General features: G+C 48.0%; 1 protein-coding gene across 1 annotated transcript in view; it reads right to left on the bottom strand.

The window, feature by feature from the left end:
* The window catches only part of LOC147111533 (UDP-glucose:glycoprotein glucosyltransferase 1-like), a 680,288-nt gene that overhangs the window by 80,547 nt on the left and 574,957 nt on the right, over positions 1-24,784 (bottom strand). The window contains exons 26-29 of the mRNA XM_085999896.1: positions 11,042-11,126; positions 10,427-10,609; positions 7,778-7,938; positions 6,950-7,064 (exon numbers count right to left, since the gene is read on the bottom strand). Of these exons, the coding sequence (XP_085856022.1) occupies positions 6,950-7,064; positions 7,778-7,938; positions 10,427-10,609; positions 11,042-11,126 (544 nt within the window). The remainder of the gene's footprint in view (positions 1-6,949; positions 7,065-7,777; positions 7,939-10,426; positions 10,610-11,041; positions 11,127-24,784) is intronic.

The following is a 24,784-nucleotide window of genomic DNA, read 5'->3' as shown; positions in this document are numbered from 1 at the left end:
TAGCTGATGACCCCGCTCCGTGCGCCCAGCACCCCTGCTGAAGAGGGATACAATGACAGCCATCAAGCAACCAGGAACATCACTGAGCAAACAATCGGCGTCCTGAAGCAACGGTTCCGCTGTCTGGATCGTTCCGGAGGAGCCCTACAGTACTCGCCTGAGCGAGTCTCCCATTTCGTGGTCGTGTGCTGCATGCTGCACAACCTGGCTATCCGCAGGACTCCGCCACTGCCACCAGACATTGGAGGACCACCTGAGGAGGAGGAGGAGGAGGAGGACCAGCACAGGAGGGAGGCAGAAAGTGCAAGGGCCGCCCGTCGGCGGCTTATTGCACGTCGGTTCTAGGCCCCCTCTCAGGGAATGGCTTGTGCCAATGGCACAAGATGAATGTAGCCGCTCCACAAGCCCTCAGCCGAGCAGGGCAACCAGGACTTCCAAAAGAAAGCATGGACAGTGCGATTTAAGAACATTTATTACTTTGATACCTCTGCCCTTCCCACATAACAAACTAATGGAGAGAAGCCCCCCGAAAAAACACAAATCGACCAGTCTCGGCCTTTCAAAAAACACAAATTGACCAGTCTCGGCCTTTCAAAAAACACAAATCGACCAGTCTCGGCCTTTCAAAAAACACAAATCGACCAGTCTCGGCCTTTACAAGTGAAACAAAACATTTGGGCACACCTTCTACTTTTTGCCCTGCGAGGGTGATGCCTTTCGCATCTGTGACTGGCCCCTGCCTGCCCTGCAGCTCCTGCTCAATGGGACCCCAGTGGCTGCAGCAAGGCTGGGGGAAGGCTGCTGAGGGTCAGATGGCGAGACGGCAGATGCCCTTGGGGGTCGGCCTGGACCAGCTCTGGCCCTGGAGGGGCCGGCTGCTGACTGCTCCAACTCTGCTTGTGCGGCAGCAGTCTGTCCAGCGGCTGGTGGCAGCTGCAATGGAGGAGTGGCAGTGTCGGCTGCAGGAATGCTGCCAACCTGACAGATCACAGGTGCTCCCTGGTCGCCTGAGACAGTGGCACTCGCACGGGCCAGCACTGCAGCATGCGCAGCAATCTGCTGAAGCACAGACTGCTGGGCTGCTGCAGCGCGGCGAGTGCCCTGGTGATGCCTGGCTGATCCAGCGAGGGTGGCAGCAGTTAGTGCCCGTGTGGCCCTGGTCTGTGTCCGCATGACACCAGCCAGTGAATGGACGGCACGACTGAGCACTTGGCTAGAAGCCGCCTGTGCTGCCGCGAAGTCCTGCAGACTCCTGGCCTGTGCTGCCCCGAATTCCTGCACACTCCTTGACAGTGACTCTATGGAGTCAGGCATCCTTGCCACTGCAGCCATGAGCTCAGTGTGCCTGCGCTCAGCCTGGGCGGCCATTTCCTCTCGGAGCCGCACCTCCTCTGCGCTCACCGTTGTAGGACTGGAGGCTGCACTCACCCTCCGGGGAGAAGGCCGCCGAGCTTCCCCACCCCTCCCGCGTTGCTGCAGGCCGCTGGGCCCCGGAGCTTCACTCTCCTCCGACCCTTCCCCCCGGCTCCCCTCCAGGGAAGACGTGTCCCCATCATCGCCATGGGCTGCCTCGGCTGAGGGTGGCACTGATGGTCCGGCTTCCTCTTCCTCTTCCTCCGATTCACTCACAGTGCCAGGTTGAGGGCCCGCCTCCTCACCTGGCGATTCACCATCTGAAAGCAGGGAGGCACAAGAGTTGCTTTAGAGTGAGGACAGGGCGGCAGCGAGGGAGGCATGAGTGCTGCTATGCACTGCATTGGTCCGACAGTGGCAAAGGATGCTGTTCTGAGGCGCAAGTGGAAAGAGAGAGGTCAAAAAGGTGATGCCCTTACCATTGGGGCCCACAACAGGGTCGGCATCTCCACTGGCGACGGGGCCAATCAGCCGGCCTGACATAATGCGCTCCACACGCTGGTCCAGGTCGGAGAGCTGTTTGAGGTCAGGATGGCCTCCCCCGGTCTCACGCTGCTGCCTTCGGTTGTGCGCCACCTTGGCCTGCAAGAGAAAGGATGGCCTCTAAGTACAGTGTGAAGCCCTGATCTTGTCTGCACTGCCTCCCATGGTGGACTAGCCCTGACAGTGTGAAGCCCTGATCTTGGCTGTACTGCCTCCCATGGTCGAATAGCTTGTACAGTGTGTAAAGTGCTGAATGTGCAAGTGATTTTCATGACAGTCCCATAGCTGCTGGATAAGGGCTGGGCATTAGGGCTTTCAGGTCCCTTTGCCCATAAACTGAGGTGCACATGCAGGGATGAGGAGGGCACTGGAAAGGGTACTCACCTTGACAACCCGAGTGAGGTCGTTGAACTTTTTCCGGCATTGCACAGGAGTCCTGGCAACCACGCTGTTGGAGGTCACCCTGTTTGACACCTCCCTCCAGGCTTTCCGATAGGCGCTGGGCAGCGGCCTCCTGCCACCTTCAGGGAACAGAACATGGCGCCTGCGCTCCACTGCGCCAACCAGCACCCTCAGGTCACCGTCGCTGAAGCGCTGCGCTCTCTCCCTGGCCTTCTCCATAGTCCTGGGCGTTGTACAGATCAAGCAGCAGTGGTCAGGCCTTGCTTCAGGGCTGCAGTGTGCAGGGCGTGGCAGGCAAACAAATCCACCCTCCCCCTTTAAGAGCTCACCGGCGCCAGAGTGTCTGCCGTCAATCAGCAACTCGCCGCACCTGCGCTGCGCCCGCCCTCGGGGGTATCGCCCCAGGCCGCCGGCTTAGCGCCTAATGATAGTCGTGCATCGCCTGTTTTAGCGCAGCAGCAACCTCTTGGGGTGATGCCACTGAATATCGGCGAAGGTGGCGCGAAGTTGCGCCGGGCGCAAACTTTAGCGGCCGCCCGGCTGTAGCGCCCCAAACGTGGCTATACTGAATTTCTAGGCCAAAGACTCAGCATCCACAGCCCTCTGAGGCAGAGAATTCCAAAGTTTCACAACCCTTTGAGTGAAGAAATTCCTCCTCATCTCAGTCTTAAATGGCCTACCTGTTATCCTGAGACTATGCCCCCTACTTCTAGACACTCCAGCCAGGGAAACAACCTCTCAGCATCTACCCTGTCAAACCCCATCAAATCTTGTATGTTTCAATGAGATCATCTCTCACTCTTCTAAACTCCAGAGAATATAGGCCCATTCTACACAATCGCTCATCATAGGCCAGCCCTCTCATCCCAGGAATCAATCTAGTGAACCTTTGTTGCACCGCCTTCAAGGCAATTATATCGTTCCATAGATAAAGAGAACAAAACTGTGCACAGTATTCCAGGTGTGGTCTCACCAAGGCCCTGAACAATTGTAGCAAGACTTCCTTACTTTTACACTCCAACCCCCTTGCAATAAAGGCAAACATTTCTCTCCATGGATGTTGCCTGACCTGCTGAGTTTTTCCAGCATTTTCTGTTGTTATTTCGGATTTCCAGCATCTGCAGTATTTTGCTATCATGCCATTTGCCTTCCTTATTGCATGCTAGCTTTCTGTGTTTCTTGCACGAGGACACCCAAATCTCTCTGAACACCAACATTTAAATGTTTCTCATCATTTAAAAAATATTCTGTTTTTCTTTTCTTCCTACCAAAGTGAATAACCTCACATTTCCCTACATTATACTCCATCTGCCACCTTACTGCCCACTCACTTAGTCTATCTATATCCCTTTGCAGACTCTTGTGTTCTCCTCACAGTTTACTGTCCCACCTAGCTTTGTATCATCAGTAAACTTGGATACATTACACTCGGTCCCTTCATCTAGGTCATTAACATAGACTGTAAATAGCTGAGGCCCCAACACTGATCCTTGCGGCACCCCACTAGTTACAGCCTACCAACCTGAAAAAAAATATTTATCCCTACACTCTGTTTTCTGTCCGTTAACCAATCCTCTATCCATGCTACTATATTACCCCCAACCCCATGAGCCCTTATCTTGTGTAATAATCTTTTATGTGGCATCTTATCGAATGCCTTTTGGAAATCCAAATATACTACAGCCACTGGTTCCCTTTTATCTACCCTGCTAGTTACATCCTCAAAAAACTCTAATAAATTTGTCAAACACGATTTCCCTTTCATAAAACCATGTTGACTCGGCCTAATCATGTTATGATTTTCTAAGTGTCCTAATACCACTTCCTTAACAATGGATTCCAGCATTTTCCCGATGACTGATGTCAGGTTAACTGGCCTGCAGTTCCCGGTTTTCTCTCTCCCTCCTTTCTTGAATAGTGGAGTTACATTTGCTACTTTCCAATCCGCTGGGACCATTCTAGAAACTAGGGAATTTTGGAATATCAAAACCAATGCATCCACGATCTCTGCAGCCACCTCTTTTAGAACCCTAGGATGTAGGCCGTCAGGTCCAAGGGATTTTTCCCATTAGCCCCATTAATTTGTCTAGTACTTTTTCTCTACTTATATTAATTATGTTAAGTTCCTCACCCTCATTAGACTCTTGGTTCCCCGCCATTTTTGGTATGCTTTTTGTGTCTTCTACTGTGAAGACAGATACAAAATATTTGTTTAACGTTTCTGCCATTTCCTTATTCCCATAGCGTTTGAAAGGGAGAAACGCGAAACAGCTACTAAGATTCTAGATTTGGGTAAGGCCGACTTCAAAGGGATGAGACAGAGCCTGTCCACAGTAAACTGGGCAGATCTGTTCATGGGTAAAATGAAAGAAGATCAGTGGAAGATGTTTTAAAAAGAACTTAACGTGATACAGAACCAGTTTATACCCCTGAGGGGCAAGAGCTTTACTTGCCAAAAAAAATAGCCATGGATGACTAAAGAGATAAGGGACAGCATAAAACTAAAAGAAAAAGCATACAAAAATGCAGAAAATAGCATAGATCCTGGCGAATGGGAAAGTTACAAAGAACAGCAAAGGGTCACAAACAGATAGCAAGAGCTACAAAAAAGGAGTATGAAAAGAAACTTGCAAGGTATATCAAAATCAAAATGAAGAATTTTTACAATTATCTTAGGAAAAAGAGGGTAGTCAGGAGCAATGTTGGCCCCTTAAAAGTTAAAAGCGGTGATATTGTCAATGATAATAAGGAAATGGCAGACATGTTGAATAATTACATTGCCTCAGTATTTACAGTAGAGGAAGAGGATAGCATGCCAGAAATCCCAAGGAAACTAATATTGAATCGGGGACAGGGACTCAATAAACTTAACGTAAGTAAAATAACAATAATAATGAAGAAAATAATGGCATTAAAGAGTGACAAATCCCCAGGACCAGATGGGTTCCATCCCAGGTTTTTAAAGGAAGTAGGTGAGCACATTGCAGATGCCCTAACTATAATCCTCCAAAGTTCTCTAGATTCAGGAACCATTCCTTTAGATTGGAAAATTGCGCATGTCACTCCGCTATTTAAGAATGGCGAGAGAGGGAAACCAGGGAATTATAGACCAGTTAGCCTAACATCTGTTGTCAGGAAATTGCTATGAGTTTATAGTTAAGGAGAGGGTGACTGAACACCTTGAAAATTTTCAGTTGATCAGAGACAGCCAGCATGGATTTGTGAAAGGTAGGTCATGCCTGACAAACCTGATTGCATTTTTTGAAGAGGTGATTAAGTAGTGAACAGGGGAATGTCTATGTTATTGATATGGACTTCCAGAAGGCATTTGATAAAGTCCCACATAAGAGACTGTTATCTAAGGTAGAAGCCCATGGAGTTGAGGGCAAATTATTGACCTGGTTAGAAAATTGGCTGAGCGGCAGGAGACAGAGAGTCGGGATAATTGGTAGGTACTCAAATCAGCAGGATGTGATGAGTGGTGTCCTGCAGGGATCTGTGTTGGGGCCTCAACTATTCACAATATTTATTAATGAAGTAGATGATGGTATAGAAAGTCATATATCCAAATTTGCAGATGACAGAAAGATAGGCATCATTATAGGCAGTGTAGTTGAAAGCATAACATTATAAAGGGATATTGATAGATTAAGTGAATGGGCAAAACTGTGGCAAATGGATTTCAATGTAAGCAAATGTGAGGTCATCCACTTTGGACCAAAAAAGGATAGAACAGGATACTTTCTAAATGGTGAAAAGCTAAAAACAGTGGATGTCCAAAGAGACTTGGGGGTCCAGGTACATAGATCATTAAAATGTCACGAACAGGTACAGAAAATAATCAAAAAGGCTAGTGGAATGCTGGCCTTTATATCTGGACGACTAGAATACAAAGGGGTAGAAGTTATGCTACAGCTACACAAAGCCCTAGTTAGACCACACCTGGAGTACTGTGAGCAGTTCTGGGCACCTCACCTTAGGAAGGATATATTGGCCTTGGAGGGAGTGCAGCATAGGTTTACCAGAATGATACTCGGACTTCAAGGGCTAAGTTACAAGAAGAGATTACACAAATTAGGGTTGTATTCCCTAGAATTTAGAAGGTTAAGGGGTGATCTGTTCGAAGTTTTCAAGATATTAAGGGGAACAGATAGGTTAGATAGAGAGAAACTATTTCTGCTGGTTGGGGATTCTAGGACTAGGGGGCATAGTCTAAAAATTAGAGCCAGACCTTTCAGGAATGAAATTATGAAACACTTCTACACACAAAGGGTGGAAGAAGTTTGCAACTTCTGCAAACGGCAATTGATGCTAGATCAATTGATAATTTTAAAACTGAGATTGATAGATTTTTGAGGGGCTGAACGGCCTACTCCTGTTCCTATGTTCCTAAACCTCTCTGCCTCGCTACCTCTTTCCTCCTTTAAGATGCTCCTTAAAACCTACCTCTTTTACCAAGATTTTGGTCACCTGGCCTAACTTCTCCTTATGTGGCTTGGTGTCAAATTTTTGTCTTATAATACTCCTGTGAAGCGCCTTGGGACATTTTACTACGTTAAAGGTGTTGTATAAATACAAGTTGTTGTTGTTGTTGTAGGATCATCTTCAACAACATATGTGTTATTCATAAACAAATTAAGTAAAAACTGACCTGATCCAGGTTAGAAAGACTGTTGGGATCCTGACTGAGTGCTTGATACTGGCCTCGAAGGCGATCGCCTGCTGCTATTTTCCTAAATTTCTTTAAATCCACAATATACAAAGCACTAGAAAAAGAGATAATACAACCACTGTGATTTTTGTAGATTTTCTTCATTATAACCATAGGACTTGAGACAGTTAAAATATCCAGCACTATGGAGTCATAATTGAATCGCCATCACAAATCAAAAAATGTCTTTGACCAAAGTCCAATCAATTTAGTAAAACATGTTAACAAATCCTCAGCACAATGAACAAAATCATGATGAGAAAAGAGCATCTCTCTACTAAAGAATGTGATTACCACCAAAGCTGTTGGATTGTTGTAAAAACCCACCTGGTTCACTAATGTCCTTGAGTGAAGGAAACCTGACATCCTTACCCAGTCTGACTCCAGTCCCACACCAATGTGGTTGACTCACAACTGTCCTCTAAAATGGGTGGTTTTGAAAAGGCATAGAAGATGTAGCAAACAATAGACTTATTACTGCAGTAAAACATTCCTAATGAGGTTTTAGAAACAAATTTCTGGATATTATTTGCTTCTTGTAATGCCAGTCATATTAATATCTGATGGAAATTACATGTGGGCAGAAATAACTAATGGCTCACTGCTAAATTTTATTCCTGTTAAAATGTACTAATTGAAGAAATGGACTTTATTTCATACATTACACTACCCCAAGGCAGATTTTCCTCCTTTTTAAAAAAGGTAAAAAATGTTTTTTCCTCTTTTCCTCCACCCCTTCCAACTAAAAGTATTCAGAAGAGATTATACCTAATGTGGTACTTTCTGCCTCCCAAATGTGAGGCCCAGTATCCTGAGGTCCAGAAGCGGTAACCATCCATTTCTTTACGACTGTCACAGAATGGTGTGTATCCATAGGGCGCACCCTCAAGATCCAAATCACGTAGTTCTTTTAAGTCAGTTCTCACAATCTCGATAGGAGAGAAGCAAAGTAAATATTGAATACTGGTCATTTCTTCATTAAAGAAGCAGTGTTCAACAACTTTTTTTTTAAAGAGAGATCTCTTGTATACTTTGGGAAAAGTGAAGAGTCTTACATGATGTCAAAAGCAAATGATTTAAGAGATGTAGAGTTAGAGTTAGGAAAAAATGAAGATGTACTGAAAAGATGCAGTAATTTTGATAAACGATGGAAGCTTTCAATCTCAGGAAGAAATTACCCCAGCATTTTAAGAAGTGATATTTTAACAATAAAAAGAAAAACGAATTAACCCGGCTCTGTAGTTCTGTTTTTATTAAAAGAAGTTAAAAATAAATGGTCAATAGTATTTAACTACGCCCATTGGAGAGGTAAAAAAGCCTAAACTCGATAAGGGCTTTCTTCTGTGCTCAGTATTGGCAAGTAACAACACCATTTACAGTACTGTCAATCAAATGGGGCCATGACAGAAATTTACTTGTATGCAATGTTTTTCAACTAATCACTTTCTTACAATCAGTTGTACACAAGTGGGCTTGACTACAAAATTTGTACTGTTCTTGGGTGCTGTAGATTTTTTTCAATAGCCAAAGTCTATTCTGACCCTTTCCATCTTTGACTGTGTGTATTACATTGTGCTCATTTCTATATCATTAATATAGCATGCATATAAATTGTGCAATCTGCACATGTTGCAGTAGCTCCTGGATGTACTTGTACTGGCCAAGGTCAGGTCTCTGAGCCAATTTCTGAAAGTGAGAAGATGGGCAAATGGTGCATGGTAGAGGTGTGTCCCAGAGTAGGGCTGGCTTCCTCCCACCCTTATCCTCTGCCTTCCCAGGCCATTTCCATGTCTAGAAGAGATCAATTCTGCAGCTATCAAAGGGTCAAAGCCCCAAGTTTAAGTCTGATACCCATGGGAGGGGAGAGAAAGAGATATAGGCCTGGATTTTGCAGTCAGTGGCGAAGTGATGGCCCTCGCCAGTGACCTCGAAGAAAGCGGCCCACAAACATCTAGCGATTTCTGTGGCGTCGATTTCACCTCTTCTGACATTATTTTGAATCTGGCGCCAAATCTAGAGATTTCCAGCATCCAGCAACAGTGATTTCATCCAGCTGGCTAAGTAGCCAATCACATTAAAGAATTCTCGTAGACAACAAACCAGGAAGTAAAATGCATGGAATTATCTTCACTTTTTAATCATTTTACAGAGAGTGAAAGAAAGATTAGGACATACACATGGGATTATGGTAGAGGCTGAAATATCAAAGTTTTTGGAAAAAAAATTAAAAACCATGGAATTTTTATAATGGAAAAATTTGACATTCCATAAATATAAAATTAGCTTTTCAGGTGCAGAATGGTTGTACAGCAGTAATTATGACTCAGTACACCATTAAAAACCCAGTTACACCTCATTCAACAAGGGTTAAATTTTTCAGGGGTTTTTAGGAGCGATATTCAAGTGTAAAAAGGGAAGTTTTCGTCATTTCGGTGATTTCAATTGATTGCTGGGGAGTTCTACAGCTTGTCCTGTGGAGGAGCAGGGAATGAACTTCTGGATTTCCGTGTTTAACTGCACATGTGCGTACTCCAGAGGTTGCCGTCAGATTTACAGTTGTAATGATGGCGAACACTGACAGTTTTGCCGTCATTACAACTGAAAATTCCGGACCATAGAGGGAAAAGGAAAGCAAGGTTGACTGTTACAGAGAAAATGGGAAAGAAAATGTGCATGAGAGGCATAGAGTGTGGTAGTCATAAAAAAGAAAGAGCAAACAGAGGAAGTAAGCTACATACATAAAGGGGGAGAGAGTAAAAAAGGATTCAGAGGACAAACAGAGAAAATATGAGAAGCATACAGGGATAAAGAGAAAGAAAGGCAGAGACAAAAAGAGCGAAAAAACAAACAGAAAAACAGACAGTGTGTCAGGAAGACAAACAGTTACAGATGACAATTTAAAAAGCATATATATTCATCTAAAATGCAGCACCATAGGACTAGTGTGACTGAAAGTGAATTTATTCAAATACCCTAGCTTGTACTAGGAGTGACAGTGCATTTAACAATTTCAGAATTGTACCAGCAGGCATTTTTGGGAGGATGAGGTCTAATAGTAGTCTCCAATATGGTGCAAACATTTACACATTTTACCAATAGAAATTTCCCTCCATTCTATTGTTAATTGCTGTATATCTGTTGTACAGAACTTGGACTTCTTAGGGGAGATTTTCCTGGGTCTCAATCTCCACACCTGGGTGCATCAAATATTGGAAAATTGACTGGGTTATAGTGCAAAGGAAGCACAGATTCTTTTGAAATTTACCTTAATGTAATGCACTGCAAACTGCCCAATTTTCTGATATTCTCTGTGCCCAGATGATCCATGTTGGCTGGGCACAGACCCAACAAATCTATTTTATTAAGCTATTCAATCCCTGTGTGGGTCAAGCCACCATTCAAAAGAAACACATTTACCTGGTCAGCATCAACAAAGATTATTTTGTTAACAGCTAATGGGAAGAGAACGTCTAGAAAAAGGATCTTATAGCCCCAGATAATCCTCTGTTTCTCTGACTGCTGATGGAGCCACCTAGGCCACTTGTACTGCACCAATTCATACTGGAATCCATATTCATTTGCCATTTCTGGAATGAACTCCTAGGTGAAGAAATTAAAGTTGTTAAGCAAGATATTCCTTCTATAACACAACAGTATCCAGAATACCATAAATAAGCAGGGCACTCTTCACCAGAATAAGAAAAACAACAAAGAACATTATTTTAAGTTACTCCAAATGGTGTCATTTGCACCTATTAATGTAAATCTTGCAAACAAAAGGTATTTTGTGGTTAAGGAAATAAATCACAATACAAAGATACTGATAAATAAAAAGCAAAATACTGCAGAGGCTTAAAATCTGGAACAGAAATTTCTAGAAATACTCAGCAGGCCAGTTCTGATGAAGGATCTGCATACTCAAAATGTTAATTTGTATGTTCTCTTTACAAATGCTGCCTGACCTGCTAAGCATTTCCAATAGTTTCTGTTACTGCAATTTGTTCAATGTACTGAATATCAAAGTTCCCTTACTTTGAAAGTAGGAGAGAGGTAATTCTTCAAAAACCAGAACTTGACAGGGGATTTGGTGTGTTTTAACACAGAAAGCATCATTATTCTGAAAATATAAATGTAAAAAACAAAGAATTTAACATTTTAAAGTCTGCATGTTGCCAATGCAACTTAATACAGAAAATGGTATGGGCTGTTAGACACAATGGGGTCAATTTTAACTCAGGTGCAGGGAATTGTCGGGTTCCCCGAATTTAGTGTTTCCCACACGAATCTAAATGGGTCTGTGAGATTGATGCAATTTTAACTCAATTGGCCAATTGATTTCCAACGTGTGGGAAACCTTGGCAAACGAGTATTTCCAATCAGAAAGTCGCATAATATGACGTCATTATTGCTGCTGCATTTAGGGTCTGCAACAAGCCTTGCTTCTTCTGCAGGCTGCCAACCTTTTGGCATTTGGTGGCAACGGGCAGCACGGTGGCATAGTGGTTAGCACTGTTGCCTCACAGAGCCAGGGACCCGGGTTCGAATCCGGCCTCGGGTGACGGTCTGTGTGGAGTTTGCACATTCTCCCCGTGTTTGCATGGGTTTTCTCCGGGGGCTCCGGTTTCCTCCCACAGTCCAAAGATGTGCGGGTTAGGTTGATTGGCTATGATAAATTGACCGTTAGGGGGATAGGGTGGGATATGTGTAGGGGTTACAGGGATCGGGTAGGATATGTGTCGGTGCAGGCTCGATGGGCCGAAATGGCCTCTATCTGCACTGTGGGGTTTCTGTGATTCTGTGATTTGCTGATACACTGAGCTGGAAGCAGAATGGCAAGAGAAAGACCGAGGTCTGCAACCCGTTTTGACGATGCTGCCCTGCAGGCTTTAGTGGAGGGAGCAAGAGCTCACAAGGAGGTGCTCTTCCCTTCATCAGGGAGGAAGATGCCTCCCCAGCAGACAAAGGCTGCGTGGCTGCAAGTGGCAGAGGTCAACTCTTTATCGGCTACCCGCAGAACCTGGATACAGTGCAGGAAGAGATTTCATTACCTTCAGCACACTGGAAAATTGAGTATGAAGTTCCCATCACTCTCAATCTGATCTCCATTGCCTCTCCACACCAGCACTCAGATTTAGCAATCTCTTCCTCCACATCCCACTTGACACTGACATCCATGCACCCTTACCCATTCCCTCTCTCTCTATGCTCACATTCACCTAACTATTCGACTATGCAGCCCTCACACTCCCTATCACTCTGATGCTATGAAAACAACTGACAACACACAGGAAGGACCTTTGGTCTTGCCACCTCACTCCATCTTTGTCTCCTTCTAAGCATCTATGCTATGGATTCTCTACACTCACTCCTTCATTCTCACTCAAACTCCACTTGTTTCCCTCATTGCAGGAAAAGAGAGCTCACAATAAAAGAGAACGAGCGAGGACAGGAGGAGGGCCACCATCAGTAGCCCACCTCACCCCCTGGGAGGAGGTGGTCCTGGAGATCGTAGGACTGGAGGATGAGGCGCAAGTGGGGGACAGACAGACGGGTGCATCACAGCAAGCTGGTGATAGAAGAGTTTTCCATCTCTCTCACTGACATTGCATGAGTCACTGATAATGATTCTGAAGCTATAACAGATGGACCTATGATCATCTGCAATATGCAATGTGCATGTAACCTTGACCTCACATCTCTAACTCTTTCCTTTACTCCCCCACAGGACCATCGAGAGCCCCCGTCCCCACTGTCCAGGAGGAAGAGCCTGAGCTTCCAGACTCCTCAGAGGAAGCTGCAACCTCTGAGGGCGCAGCGTCAGCAGAATTCAGCGCACCCAGCACCAGTGCAGACACTCACACCTCGGTGGGACCTTCGGAACATAGAGTAGTGTTGTCACCTGGTGTATCACAGCTCACAAGTGAGCATCAGCAGATTGTGGAGACAGGGACAGCAGTGGAGAGTGCTAGTCGGAGGACGCAGGACTCTGCCAGCTCGGCTCAGCTGCATGTCGACCCTTTGCCTCTGGGTCCATCCATAAGATCAGCGGGGCTGGAACTCCAGGAACAGATGCAGGAGTCTCTGGAAGGAACATGGTGAGTGTTCATAATAGAATGACATCTCTTGAGGAGCGATGGGCATCTATTGAACAGAGAAACCAGACCTTCATGGAAGTCCTTCTGAGTAGGACTGCCAATGCAGATACGGGTCCCCATGGCTCCCTGATGTGCAGCAAGGTGCTCTCAAGCCACTTCCAAGCGCTGGCCCCTTCTGACCTGTGCAGCTTCAGGTGGGTGAGCAGCAGCCTGGCGCTCCTGTTGCTGCTGCTGTTGTTCATGGTTCTGCTGGTGCCGCGGCTGGTGTTCGAGCTCATCTAATGCCCAGAAGGGAAGGGAATAAATGGCTCCCATGCTTCTGGTATATGCCTCCGTTGAGGAAGCGCTGAGTGAAGGTGGCGAGCGGGGTTTCCCAGGAGGTCACACTGGAGATGTGTGTGAGGCTCCAACCTTCCACAGGTGTGGTTAAGCCTGGTAAAAGTTGCCCCAGGCCTGAAAGAACAAAGTCCTGCCACCTGCAAATGATGACTGATCAAATCTCCTCTTTAATGGTTGACCTACAGCTGATAGTCAGCAAGCCAACAGTGCTCAAGCCAGGTTTCACAGGCATGATCCCCACCAGGCATGTTATATGTGGGAAAAGGATTAAACAGGCAAGGGCATGTTAAAATGGGATTATAAAGGCCAATTAGTGCTGTTTAAGGGCCCTAAAGACCAGTCCCGCCTGCAGCAGGCGGGACTGATTCGGGACCATCAGACACGCCTGGGTTAAAATGGCTAGGTGTCGGGAACCAGGCGGGGGGGGGGGGTCCCGACCCCCAGGTTTTGCGATTTTAACCCCCCACACGCCTCAAAGCCCGCCTGACAGCTGAGTTAAAATTGAGCCCAAATTACTTAGAATGCAAGTTACATCACCCACCCAATTTTGTACCAGTCAAAATACCATTTCCTAATCAAGAAAACAAAGTTAAGTTGTAACATACATAGTCAGGGAAAACAACTGAATAAACACAAACCAGAAAAGGGTTAAAGTTAGTGAAGTTAATGAAGGAACTTATCCTTGTTTATATCATGGTGTGTTCTCTAGAGCAAAACATCCATTTGATACAATTTTCATTCAATTCCCATGTGTATTCACATATGGAAGCTGTATTCATAAATGCAATTAAAACCTTCTGGTACATTCAATAACAGGCCCCACTACATTCTCAGAGATGCACAATTTGACTTCATAGAATCATACAGCACAGAAAGGGGCCATTTGGCCCATTGTATCTGTGCCGAAAGAGCTATCCAATTAGTTCCACCACCCTGCTCTTTCCCCATAGGCCTGCAGATTTCTCCTTGTTAAGTATATAAACACTTCCCGTTTGAAAGTTACTATTGAATCCTCTTCCACCACCCTTTCAGGCAATGCATTCCAGAACATAACAATTCGTTCCCCCCCGGGCTTTTTTGCCAATTATCTTAAATCTGTCTCCTCTGCTAACTGACCCTCCTGCCAGTGGAAATAGTTTCTCCTTATCAGCTCTATCGAAACCTCTCATAATTTTGAACACCTCTATTAAATCTCCCCTTAACCTTCTTGGCTCTAAGGAGAACAATCTCAGCTTCTCTAGTCTCCCCACTTAACTGAATTTCCTCATCCCTGGTACCATTCTGGTAAATCCTTTCTGCACCCTCTCCAAGGCCTTGACATCCTTCCTAAAGTGTGGTGCCCAGAATTGGACACAGTACTCCAGCTGAGGTCTAACCAGTGGTTTATAAAGGTTTACCGTAACTTCCTTGCTTTCATACTACATGCTTCTATTTATAAAGCAAAGGATCCCATATGCTTTTTTAATAGCCTAATCAACTTGTTTTTCCTCTTTCAAAGATTTGTGTATGCAAACACCCAGGTCTCGGTATTCCTGAACCCCTTTTAAAATTGTACCTTTTAGTTTATACTGCCTCTTCTCATTTTTCCTTCCAAAATGCATCACTTCACACTTGTCTGCATTAAATTGTATCTGCCATGTGTCTGCCCATTTCACTAGTCTGTCTATGTCCTCCTGAAGTCTGCTACTATCCTTCTCACTGTCCATTACATTTCTTTGAAATTATGCCCTCTATATGCAAGTCCAGGTCATTAAGATATATCAAAATGAGCAGTGGCCCCAATACAGATCCCTGGGGGACACCACTGCATACATCCCTTGAGCCTGAAAAATAACCATTCACTATGGGTGCAATTATCGGCCGGGCGCAAAGATTAGCACCTGGCGCTAATTATCGCCTCCGACAGCAAACTTGGCTTTTATCGCCCCTGGAGGTGATTGGAGCGCTAAATCAGGCGCTACACAACTCTTTTAAGGCGCTAAGGCCGAGGAGCGAGGCGCTACCTCAGAGGGTGGGCGCAGCGCAGGTGCTGCCAGTTAGCGATTGAACACAGACACACTGGCGGCGGTCAGTTCTTAAAGGGGAGGGTCGATCTTGCTCTGCAGCCACACCCTGCTCAGTGGAGCCTTGAATCTCGGCCTGGGCAGACCTGTGGCTAAATCTAGCAGCCAGACACTATGGAAAGGGCCAGGGAGCGAGCACAGCGCTTCTGTGAGCGGGCTTTGGAGGCTCTGGTTCGCGGGGTGGAGCGTAGAGGATACATTCTGTACCCAGAGAGTGGCAGGAGGCCTTTGCCACGTGAGTACAGAAGAGTGTGGAGGGAGGTGGCTCAGAGAGTGTCCTCAAGTAGCATGGTGCCTAGGACCCATGTGCAATGTAGGAAAAAGTTCAACGACCTCACTCGAGTCGTCAGGGTGAGTGCCTTTTTTTCAAAACCTCTTCATCCCTCCATCTCAACCTCACTTTATGGCCAGAGGGTCTTGGAAGCCCCAATGCCCAACATTCATCCAACACCTATGACCCTTTCATCAAACACACATGCACATTCCACACTTTGCATACAGTAAAGGCTATTCAACCATGGGAGGCATTTCGGGCAAGATCATGGCTGCATACAGTAAGGGCTATTCAACCATGGGAGGCATTTCAGGCAAGATCATGGCTGCATATTTACTCAGACGCCGTCCTTTTTCTTGCAGGCCAAGCTGTCTCATAATAGGAGACAGCAGCAACGGACCGGTGGAGGGCGGCCTCACCTTCAAGCCCTCAACGATCTTGAGCAGCGCGTCCACAGGATTGTGGCAAGCCGGGTGATTGGTCCCGTCGCCACTGGAGACTCCGACCCTGTTCTGGACATCAATGGTAAGGTCATCACCTTTTTGTCCTCACTCCTTCCACTTGTTCTTCACAACACCAACCTTTGACACTTTCAATCCAAATCACTAAATCGCTGCACTCATGCCTCCCTTGCTGCCACCCTGTCCTCACGCTAAAGCCACTCTTGTACCTCCCTGCTTTCTGATGGTGGTTCACCAGGTGAGGAGACGGGCCCTCAAGCTGCCAGTGAGAGTGAAGCTGAAGGCGAGGAGGAAGAGGAAGCCGGACCATCAGTGCCACCCTCTACCGAGGCAGCCCATGCCCATACTGGGGACACGCCTTCCCTGGAGGGGAGCAGGGGGCAATGGTCTGATGAGGGTGAAGCTCCAGGACCCAGTGGGCTGCAGCAACGCGAGTGGGGTAGGGAAGCTCGGGGGCCTTCTCCCCGGAGGGAGAGTATGGCTTCGAGTCCTGCTGCACTGGACGCAGACGAGGAGCGGGTCCTTGCTGAAATGAGTGCCCAGGCGGAGCAAAGGCACACTGAGCTCATGGCTGCAGTGGCAAGGATGCCCGAATCCATTGAATCACTGGCAAGGAGTGTGGAGCGGCTGCCATGCAAATGCTAAGTACTGCAATGCAATCAGTGGCTGGTCTCATGCAGATGCAGATTGAGGCCACGCGAGCACTGACTGCTGCCACCCTCGCTGGATCGGGCAGATTTCCCCGGGGTTCTCACTGCGCTGCAGCAGGCCAGCAATCTGCGCTCCATCAGATTGCTCCGGATGCTGAAGTGCTGCCCCGTGGGAGTGCCAGTGTGTCGATCGAGCAGGGAGTTGCTGTCCTCTCTCAAGATGACAGCATTCCTGCTGCCACCACTGGCACTTCTCCACTGCAGTTGCCACCACCTGTAGGACAGACTGCTGCCGCCCAAGCAGAGTTGGTGCAGTCAGCAGCCGGGCCCTCCAGGCCCAGAGCTGGTCCAGGCCGTCCCTCAAGGGCATCTGCAGTCTCAGTTTCTGACACTCAGCAGCCTTCCCCCAGCCACTGGGGTCCCATTACGGAGGAGCTGCAGGGTGGGAAGGGGGGAATTTCGCAAGGGAAGCAGATCACCCTCGAAGGGCAAAAAGTAGGAGGTGTGGCAAAATGTTTTTCATTGTTTTATTGAAGGCCGAGGTTCGTGGTCAAATTTTTGTTACTTTTTTGGACATTGGCCGAGAAATTCAGTATAGCCACGTTTGGGGCGCTACAGCCGGGCGTTCGCTAAATTTTGCGCCCGGCGCAACTTAGTGCCATCTTCGCCGATATTCAGTTGCATTGCCCCAAGAGGTTGCTGCTGCGCTAAAGCAGGTGATGCACGACTATCATTAGGCGCTAAGCCGGCGATCCGGGGCGCTAACACCGAGGGCGGGCGCAGCGCAGGTGCGGCGAGTTTCTGAATGAAGGCAGACAAGCTGGCGCCGGTCAGCTCTTAAAGGGGAAGGGTCGGCTTGTTTGGCTGCCATGCCCTGCACACTGCAGCCCTGAAGCAAGGCCTGACCATTGCTGGTTCATCAGTTCTATGCCCTCAACCATGGGGAAGCCCGCTATTCTTCCAAATCCCATTGCACGCTCTTGCTGCTTGTCCAGGGTCATGGGGAAGGAGATGTACTGACGTCTCCTTCTGAAAAGGGCATTGTTCACCTGGTGGATGCAGCAACGTACCGCGAACTGGGAGATGTTGGCAATGTCCCCAGTAGCGGATTGGAAGGAGCCGGTGGCATCGAAGTTGAGAGCCACCATCACCTTCACTGCCACTGACAGAGACGTCCTGCTCCTCAGCTGTGGCTGCAGATCTCTGCGAAGCAGGTGGCAGATCTCAGTGACCACCTCCCTTCTGAATCGCAGCCTCCGAACACACTGCTCCTCAGACATGTTCAGATATGAGACCTGCTGGCGGTATACCCTGGGTGGGTAAGGCCTCCTGTGCCGACGCCTGTTGGCCCTTCTCCGTCTGGCCATGACTGGCACTCTCTCACGGCGTCTCTGATCCCTTTGAATGCAATGCAGAATGCCAACGTTTCCACCCATTGCTGCCCCCATTATATGTGGCGACTCAAGGCTATGGCACTGAAAGTGAAATCCAAGTGTAAAGCTCTGGCCTGAAGCCAGACGTACCTGTGTGAACGCTGAGTGAAAGCAGAAAGCTCTCTGCCTTTGTCTCTCTCCAAATATCCGTCTCTCACACAGAAGGATTGGCACAAAATGACTGCCACTTATAATGCAGGAGGAGTCCCCTTTAAATTGTGCGCCCCGCAGCGACTGGGAACCGTTTCCCTCTACCAGTCGCTGGGGGCGCCAGGCGCAAAGAAGGGCGGCGCCACTGAATTTCCGGTTCGGGGCGCACAAAGGGCGTTGCACCATGAAATGACGTCAGGATCTGCGCGCGCAGCTGAGCGCGCGCAAAGGTTTTGCGCCGCCGCTAAATCTTAACTGAATTTCGCGAGAGGCGCAGATCACGCCGCGCCCAGGCACTAGCCACTTAGCGCCCCACTTCTCCTCCTCCTAAGGCGCTAGCGGCTGGCGCAAACAACCGAATTTCTAGGTCATTGTCTCCAGGTTGTGAGAGCCAGTTATGTGAATGACTGCTTTTTTTTGTGTTTTTTTCTATTACTTTGTCATGAGGAAATGAGACACACAGAGTTTGTGAAATAAAGAAGTGTCTGTATTCAAAATGTACATGTTTGGTCTTTGCACTCATTGTTGCCTTGACCGGCTTAGGGGTTGCGGGATGGTTTCATTCAGGTTATTTGAATGGCAGAAGCCATTCCCTCAGAGGGGGCCTAGAAGCGACTTGCTGGTGCTCCAATGTATGGTGGCATTGGCTGGGTCCTGAGGATTGCAAGGTTATGCAGCACACAACAACGAAGTGGGAGACTCGCTCAGGCGAGTACCGCAGGGCTCCTCCAGAATGGTCCAGACAGCGGAACCGTTGCTTGAGCACGCCGATTGTGTGCTCAACGATGTTCCTGGTAGCTTGATGGCTCTCATTGTATCGTAGCTCAGCAGGGGTGTTGGGCGAACGGAGCGGTGTCATCAGCCAGGTTCACAGAGGATATCCCTTGTCCCCGAGAAGCCAACCTCCTGGGTGATGCGGTGCCTGGAAAAGGTCTGCTACAGAAGTCTGGCGCAGTATGAAGGCATCATGGCTGCTGCCTGGAAAGTGGGCATTGACAGCGAGTATCAGCTATCTGTGGTCACAGACCAACTGGACGATTAAGGAATGGAAGCCCTTTCGGTTGCGGAAATCCTCCGCATTCTCTTGCAGCGCCCGCAAAGCCACACGCGTGCAGTCAATGGCGCCCTGCACCATGGGGAAGCCCGCTATCATCGCAAAGCCCGTTGCACGTTCTTGCTGCTTGGCCGGGGTCATGGGGAAAGAGATGTCCTCTCGTCTCCTTTTAAACAGGGCATTTGTTACCTGACGGATGCAGCAATGCACCGTGAACTGGGAGATATTCGCGATGTCCCCAGTAGCTGATTGAACTGAGCCGGTGGCATAAAAGTTGAGAGCCACTGTTATCTTCACTGCCACTGACAGACGTCCTGCTCCTCAGTTGAGGCTGCAGATCTGGCTGAAGCAGGTGGCAGAGCTCAGTGACCACTTCCTTGCTGAATCGCAGCCTTCGCAAACACTGCTCCTCAGACATATTAATGTAGGAGAACTATTGGCGAAAAACCCTGGGAGGGTAAGGTCTCCTCCGTCTGGCCATGATCGCCACTCTCTCTCTGCATCTCTGTGCCCTCCGAATGTGACGGAGAAGGACGACGTTCCCATTCATTGCAGCCCCCATAGTATCTGGGCAATCAAAGTTATGAAGGTCAAAAAGCAAAGTACCTGCAAAGTTATGGTCAGAAGCCAAAACTACCTCAGACAGCGTTGACTCAATGCAGAAGTCTCTCTTTCTCTCTTTGCAAATCTCTCTCTCTCTCACACAGGAGTGGTCCAAAATGGCTACCACTAAGAAGCCAGGAGGAGCCCCCTTTAAATAGCGCCCCCCCCCAGCCCCACAGCGACTGGGAAGCGTTCCAGTCAACCTGTCATTGGTAGCGCCAGGCGGAAAGGAGGGGGGCGCCACTGAAATTCCGGTCCGGGGCGCCCCAAGGGCGTTGCACTCTCGAATGACGTCAAGATCTGCGTGCGCAGGAGATCGGGCGGTATTGTTTAGCGCCGCCGCAAAATGTCCGGTCAATTTCGCGAGAGGCGCAGATATCGCCGCGCCCGGGCGCTAGTTGGTTTGCGCCCCACTTAGCGCCCTCTTAAGGCGCTAATGGGTGGCGCTACCAACTGAATTTTTCCCCCTATGACTCTTAGCTTACTATCTCTGTCAATTTTATATCCACTGCCCCTTTAATCCCATGGTCTTAAATTTTGCTAACAAGTCTATTATGTGGTACTTTATCAAACGCCTTTTGAAAGTCCATATACAGAACATCAACTGCATTATATTCATCAGCCCACTCAGTTATTTAATTGAAGAACTCAATCAAGTTAGTCAGACACGATTTGCCTTAAACAAATCCATGTTGACTGTCATTTATTAACTGATATTCTTTCAAGTGACAATTTATTTTGTCTCGGATTACTGACTCTAGGGCCTAGAAATTGGATATGGCCCGAAAACGGGTGGTTTTTGCCTGCGCCCGTCCAAAGTGGTGCAGGCAGCAAACTAAATTCGGGCTGCCTGCTAATTATAATGATTGCAGCGCTGATCTCAGGGCTAAACGCGCTGCTGATTGGCTTAGCGCTGAACGGCAGGATCTGCACATGGTGAGTCACCGGGCATGAGTGGGCTGTAGGCAGGCCAGCTGGAAAGGGTAGCTCACTGGAGGGTGAGCTCGCGCACAAGTTCTGCTGCACAGGACTCAGATGATGACCTTGATGGGGTGGCCTTCAGAGGAAGGGTGATGGGCATGCACACAGAAATGCTAGATGCAATGGCAAGCTTGCCAGAGAGCCTCTTGTCAGTGTCAAGGAGCACGGAGGAGTCCGGCTCCAACATTGCACGGGGCTTTGCGTGGAGCTGGGAGTCCATGATTTCCAGGATGGAAGTGATGCACAGCTCCAGGAGAGACCTTGTGGACCCAGCCATGATGCTGCACATGAGCGGCGATGTTGCGGCTTCCATTGTAGCACAGGCGGAAGCGACCAAACGTCTCAGTGCTGCAGTGGAAGTGCAGACTGCTCTCCTGCAGAGTCAGCTTGCTGCCGCGTAAGCTCAAATTGCTGCCATCGTCGCTGGGTTTACAAGTCTCAAAAGGGGCTTGCAGGGTGTTGCAGCAGGCCAGTAATCTGTCCTCCAGCAGATTGTTAGGAATGCTGCAGCACCGCCACGGGGAAGTGGCAGTGGGTCTGTGGCGCAAGAACCTGCTGTCCTCTCTTAGGATGACAGCATTCCTACTCCCACCGCTTCCACTCCGCCATTGGCCTTGCCGCTGCATATCAGCCAGCCAGACCAGACTGCTGCCGCCTATGCCGAGGTGGTGCAGTCTACAGCCAGACCTTCTAGGTCCACAACTGTTTGAGGTTGTCGTGCATGGCCATCAGTAGTCTCCCCCACTGAAAGTCAGCAGCCTTCCACCAGCCATGCTGCAGCCACTGGAGGGAGCACTGTGTAGCAGCACTAGAGTAGGTAAAGACACATGAAAGACAGACACGAAGGGAATGCATACGGGTGAATAGTTGATATTGTCATTTTGATTGCATTTAGATAAATTTATGATTTTTGTTTGGAATGTGTGTTTTGTGGTGCTTCTCATGTCAGCTTTGTGCCCAGGAGGACGCTGTGATGTTCCGTGACAGAGGAATGGTATGATGGGGAAGTGGTGATCAACAGGGATCTGGGGTTTCATTCACTGGAATCGGAGTGTGATGAGGTGATCACGGACAGCCCATCCGTAACGGGAATTTGCTGCCTGCCTCCTTCCTCTCTCCTCTTCCTCCTCCTCCTCCTGAGGTGGTGCCGCAATCCTTGGTGGCAAGGGCTGCGCCCTCATGATGGCCAAGTTGTGGAACATGCAGCAGACGACGATGAAATGGGACACCCGCTCTGGCGAGTACTGAAGGGCTCCACCCGAGCGGTCAAGGTAGTGGAACCGTTGCTTGAGCAACCTGATGGTCTGCTCAGTGATGTTCCTGGTGGCAGCATGGCTGTCATGATATGAGTGCTGGGCACGAGTGGTGCGGTTTGTAGTGTATGTGCCTTTAAGAGCCCCATGTGTACTGTAATGCCGGTAATGGCCACTCGGGCTATATAAGCCTGTATATTGTGTTGTATCAGTTAGTTCCCCTCCAGACTTTGTTTAGTAAACACCTGTGAAACCAACTCCTGTCTTCAGTGTCTCTATCAACACACGGACACAACAGTGGCGACGAATTGGAAACGGTCTTACCTGCAATTCGGCAGCACCTCAAGGACGTCGATTCCTCTGGCGTCCAAAGTTGAAAAGAAAAAGAAAAAGCTGTGGTTTCACCAGCTAGCCAAGCTGGTGGCAGGTACTGCAATAATCCTTCTTGGACGTCGGGCTGGGGCTCCAGCGGCTGGCTCTGCAGCTAGGCCAAGCAGCGAAAGCGGAGGCAAGCAGTAACAGACGGGGAGGGAGCACTCGGGAGACGGCCGGCGCTGCAAGCAGGTTGGCGTTCAGACCTAGAGAGAGACTCCGGTGGGAACGAGTCTCCAACTATAAATAAATAAATAAAAAGAACGGAAACCGCGGGAAACAGCGTTGTCAACGGCAGCAGCGGCAGGGAAGCGCGGGAAGCGCCATTTTTTTTCTAGGATGCCTAAGTCTGGCAATATTGATGCTTTTGATAACAAGATAGAGGATTGGACCACATATGTGGAAAGAGTGGAGGTATATTGCACCGCAAATGGAATAGAAGATGAAAAAAAAGCTTCAGTACTTCTAAATCTAATGGGCGCAAAGACATCTAAGCTGTTACGGAACTTAATCACTCCAGCCGAACCGATGGACAAGAATTTTAAGGAGATTGTTGATACCCTACACTGCCAATTCGGGGCAGGACTGGCAGATTCTCCACGAGACAAATTCGTCTGCGGTCTCCTAAATGAAGGAACACAAAAAAGGCTACTTTCTGAGAAAGATTTGACACTGGACAAGGCTTTCAGTGCAAGAGGAGCTGCAGAAATACAGCAAAAGCCACAGGACTTCGGCACCCATGAAATGACACGGGGTTTTGAGAGATGTTATCGCTGCGGCAGATCCACCCATGACCAGAGGGACTGCTGGGTCAAGGACAAAGCATGCAGGCAAGGCGGAAAGATGGGACACATTACACGTGTATGCCGATCTGGAAACAAAGAATCCACTAACAGAAAAAAAATTAATAAGGAAAAGCACAGAAAGGTACAAATGATGACGGACAGTAGCTCCGAAGACCAGAAGAGCGATAGCGACTCCGGAAACAAGAGACTGAGCTCTCTCAAATTACATAATGTAATTGCCAAAGAAGATTACCAGACCATTTGGGTTACCCTCACAATAGCAGGGTCCCCAGTTAAAATGGAGCTAGATACAGGATCAGCTCTGACCGTCATAAATCGACGGGATTACGAGCGGTTATTTCCGCATATACCTTTAAAAGACACATCCATTATCTTGAAAACATATACGGGGCAGAAAGTATACCCCAAAGGAAAAATAAGGGTGCCTGTTGTATACAACGGCAAGGAAATACAGAAGTTGTATTTATACGTTCTACAAGATGGTGGTCCACCGCTGTTGGGACGTGAATGGATCAGGAAAATACGTTTAGACTGGCACTCCATTCAGGCACTGACGGCGACCACTAAGGAAAAAAATGATGATGACATCATACCTGAATGATTAAAAGACATCTTGGCCAACGCCAAGGAAGTGTTTCAAGAGAAACTAGGAACCTTGAAAGGCATCACCGCCTCAATAAAAGTGGAAGATGCGGCAATTCCCAAGTTTTTTAAGGCAAGGCCGGTGCCATACGCAATTCGTCCAGCAGTCGAGGCAGAGCTGGAGAATTTGGAAAAGGCAGGCGTATTATCCAAAATAGATTGGAGCGAGTGGGCAACACCCATCGTCCCAGTCATGAAGAAAACGTTGAATAATGATAAATCTGAAGAACAGAGAAAAATTCGCATCTGTGGAGACTTCAAGGTGACTGTAAACCCGGTCCTTCACTTGGTACAGTATCCTCTTCCGAGGATAGAAGATATTTTCGCCTCACTATCCGGAGGGAAACGTTTCACCAAAATTGACTTGGCCCAGGCATATCTACAGATGGAGGTTGAAGAGGCCTCTAAAAAGTATCTCACGATAAATACACACAAAGGCCTATCCCAGTACAATCGACTGGTTTTCGGAGTAGCATCCGCTCCAGCTATCTGGCAAAGAGCTATGGAGCAAGTCCTCCAAGGGATTCCGGGGACTCAATGCTACCTAGACGACATCCTTGTAACAGGAGAAAACGACAATGAGCACCTTGCCAATTTGG

The sequence above is a fragment of the Somniosus microcephalus genome, chromosome 10 (genome assembly GCF_052327205.1).
Source record: "Somniosus microcephalus isolate GS21.2 chromosome 10, FLI_Smic_1.0, whole genome shotgun sequence".
NCBI classification, from domain to species: Eukaryota; Metazoa; Chordata; class Chondrichthyes; order Squaliformes; family Somniosidae; genus Somniosus; species Somniosus microcephalus.
This window is presented reverse-complemented; position numbering and strand designations above follow the sequence as displayed.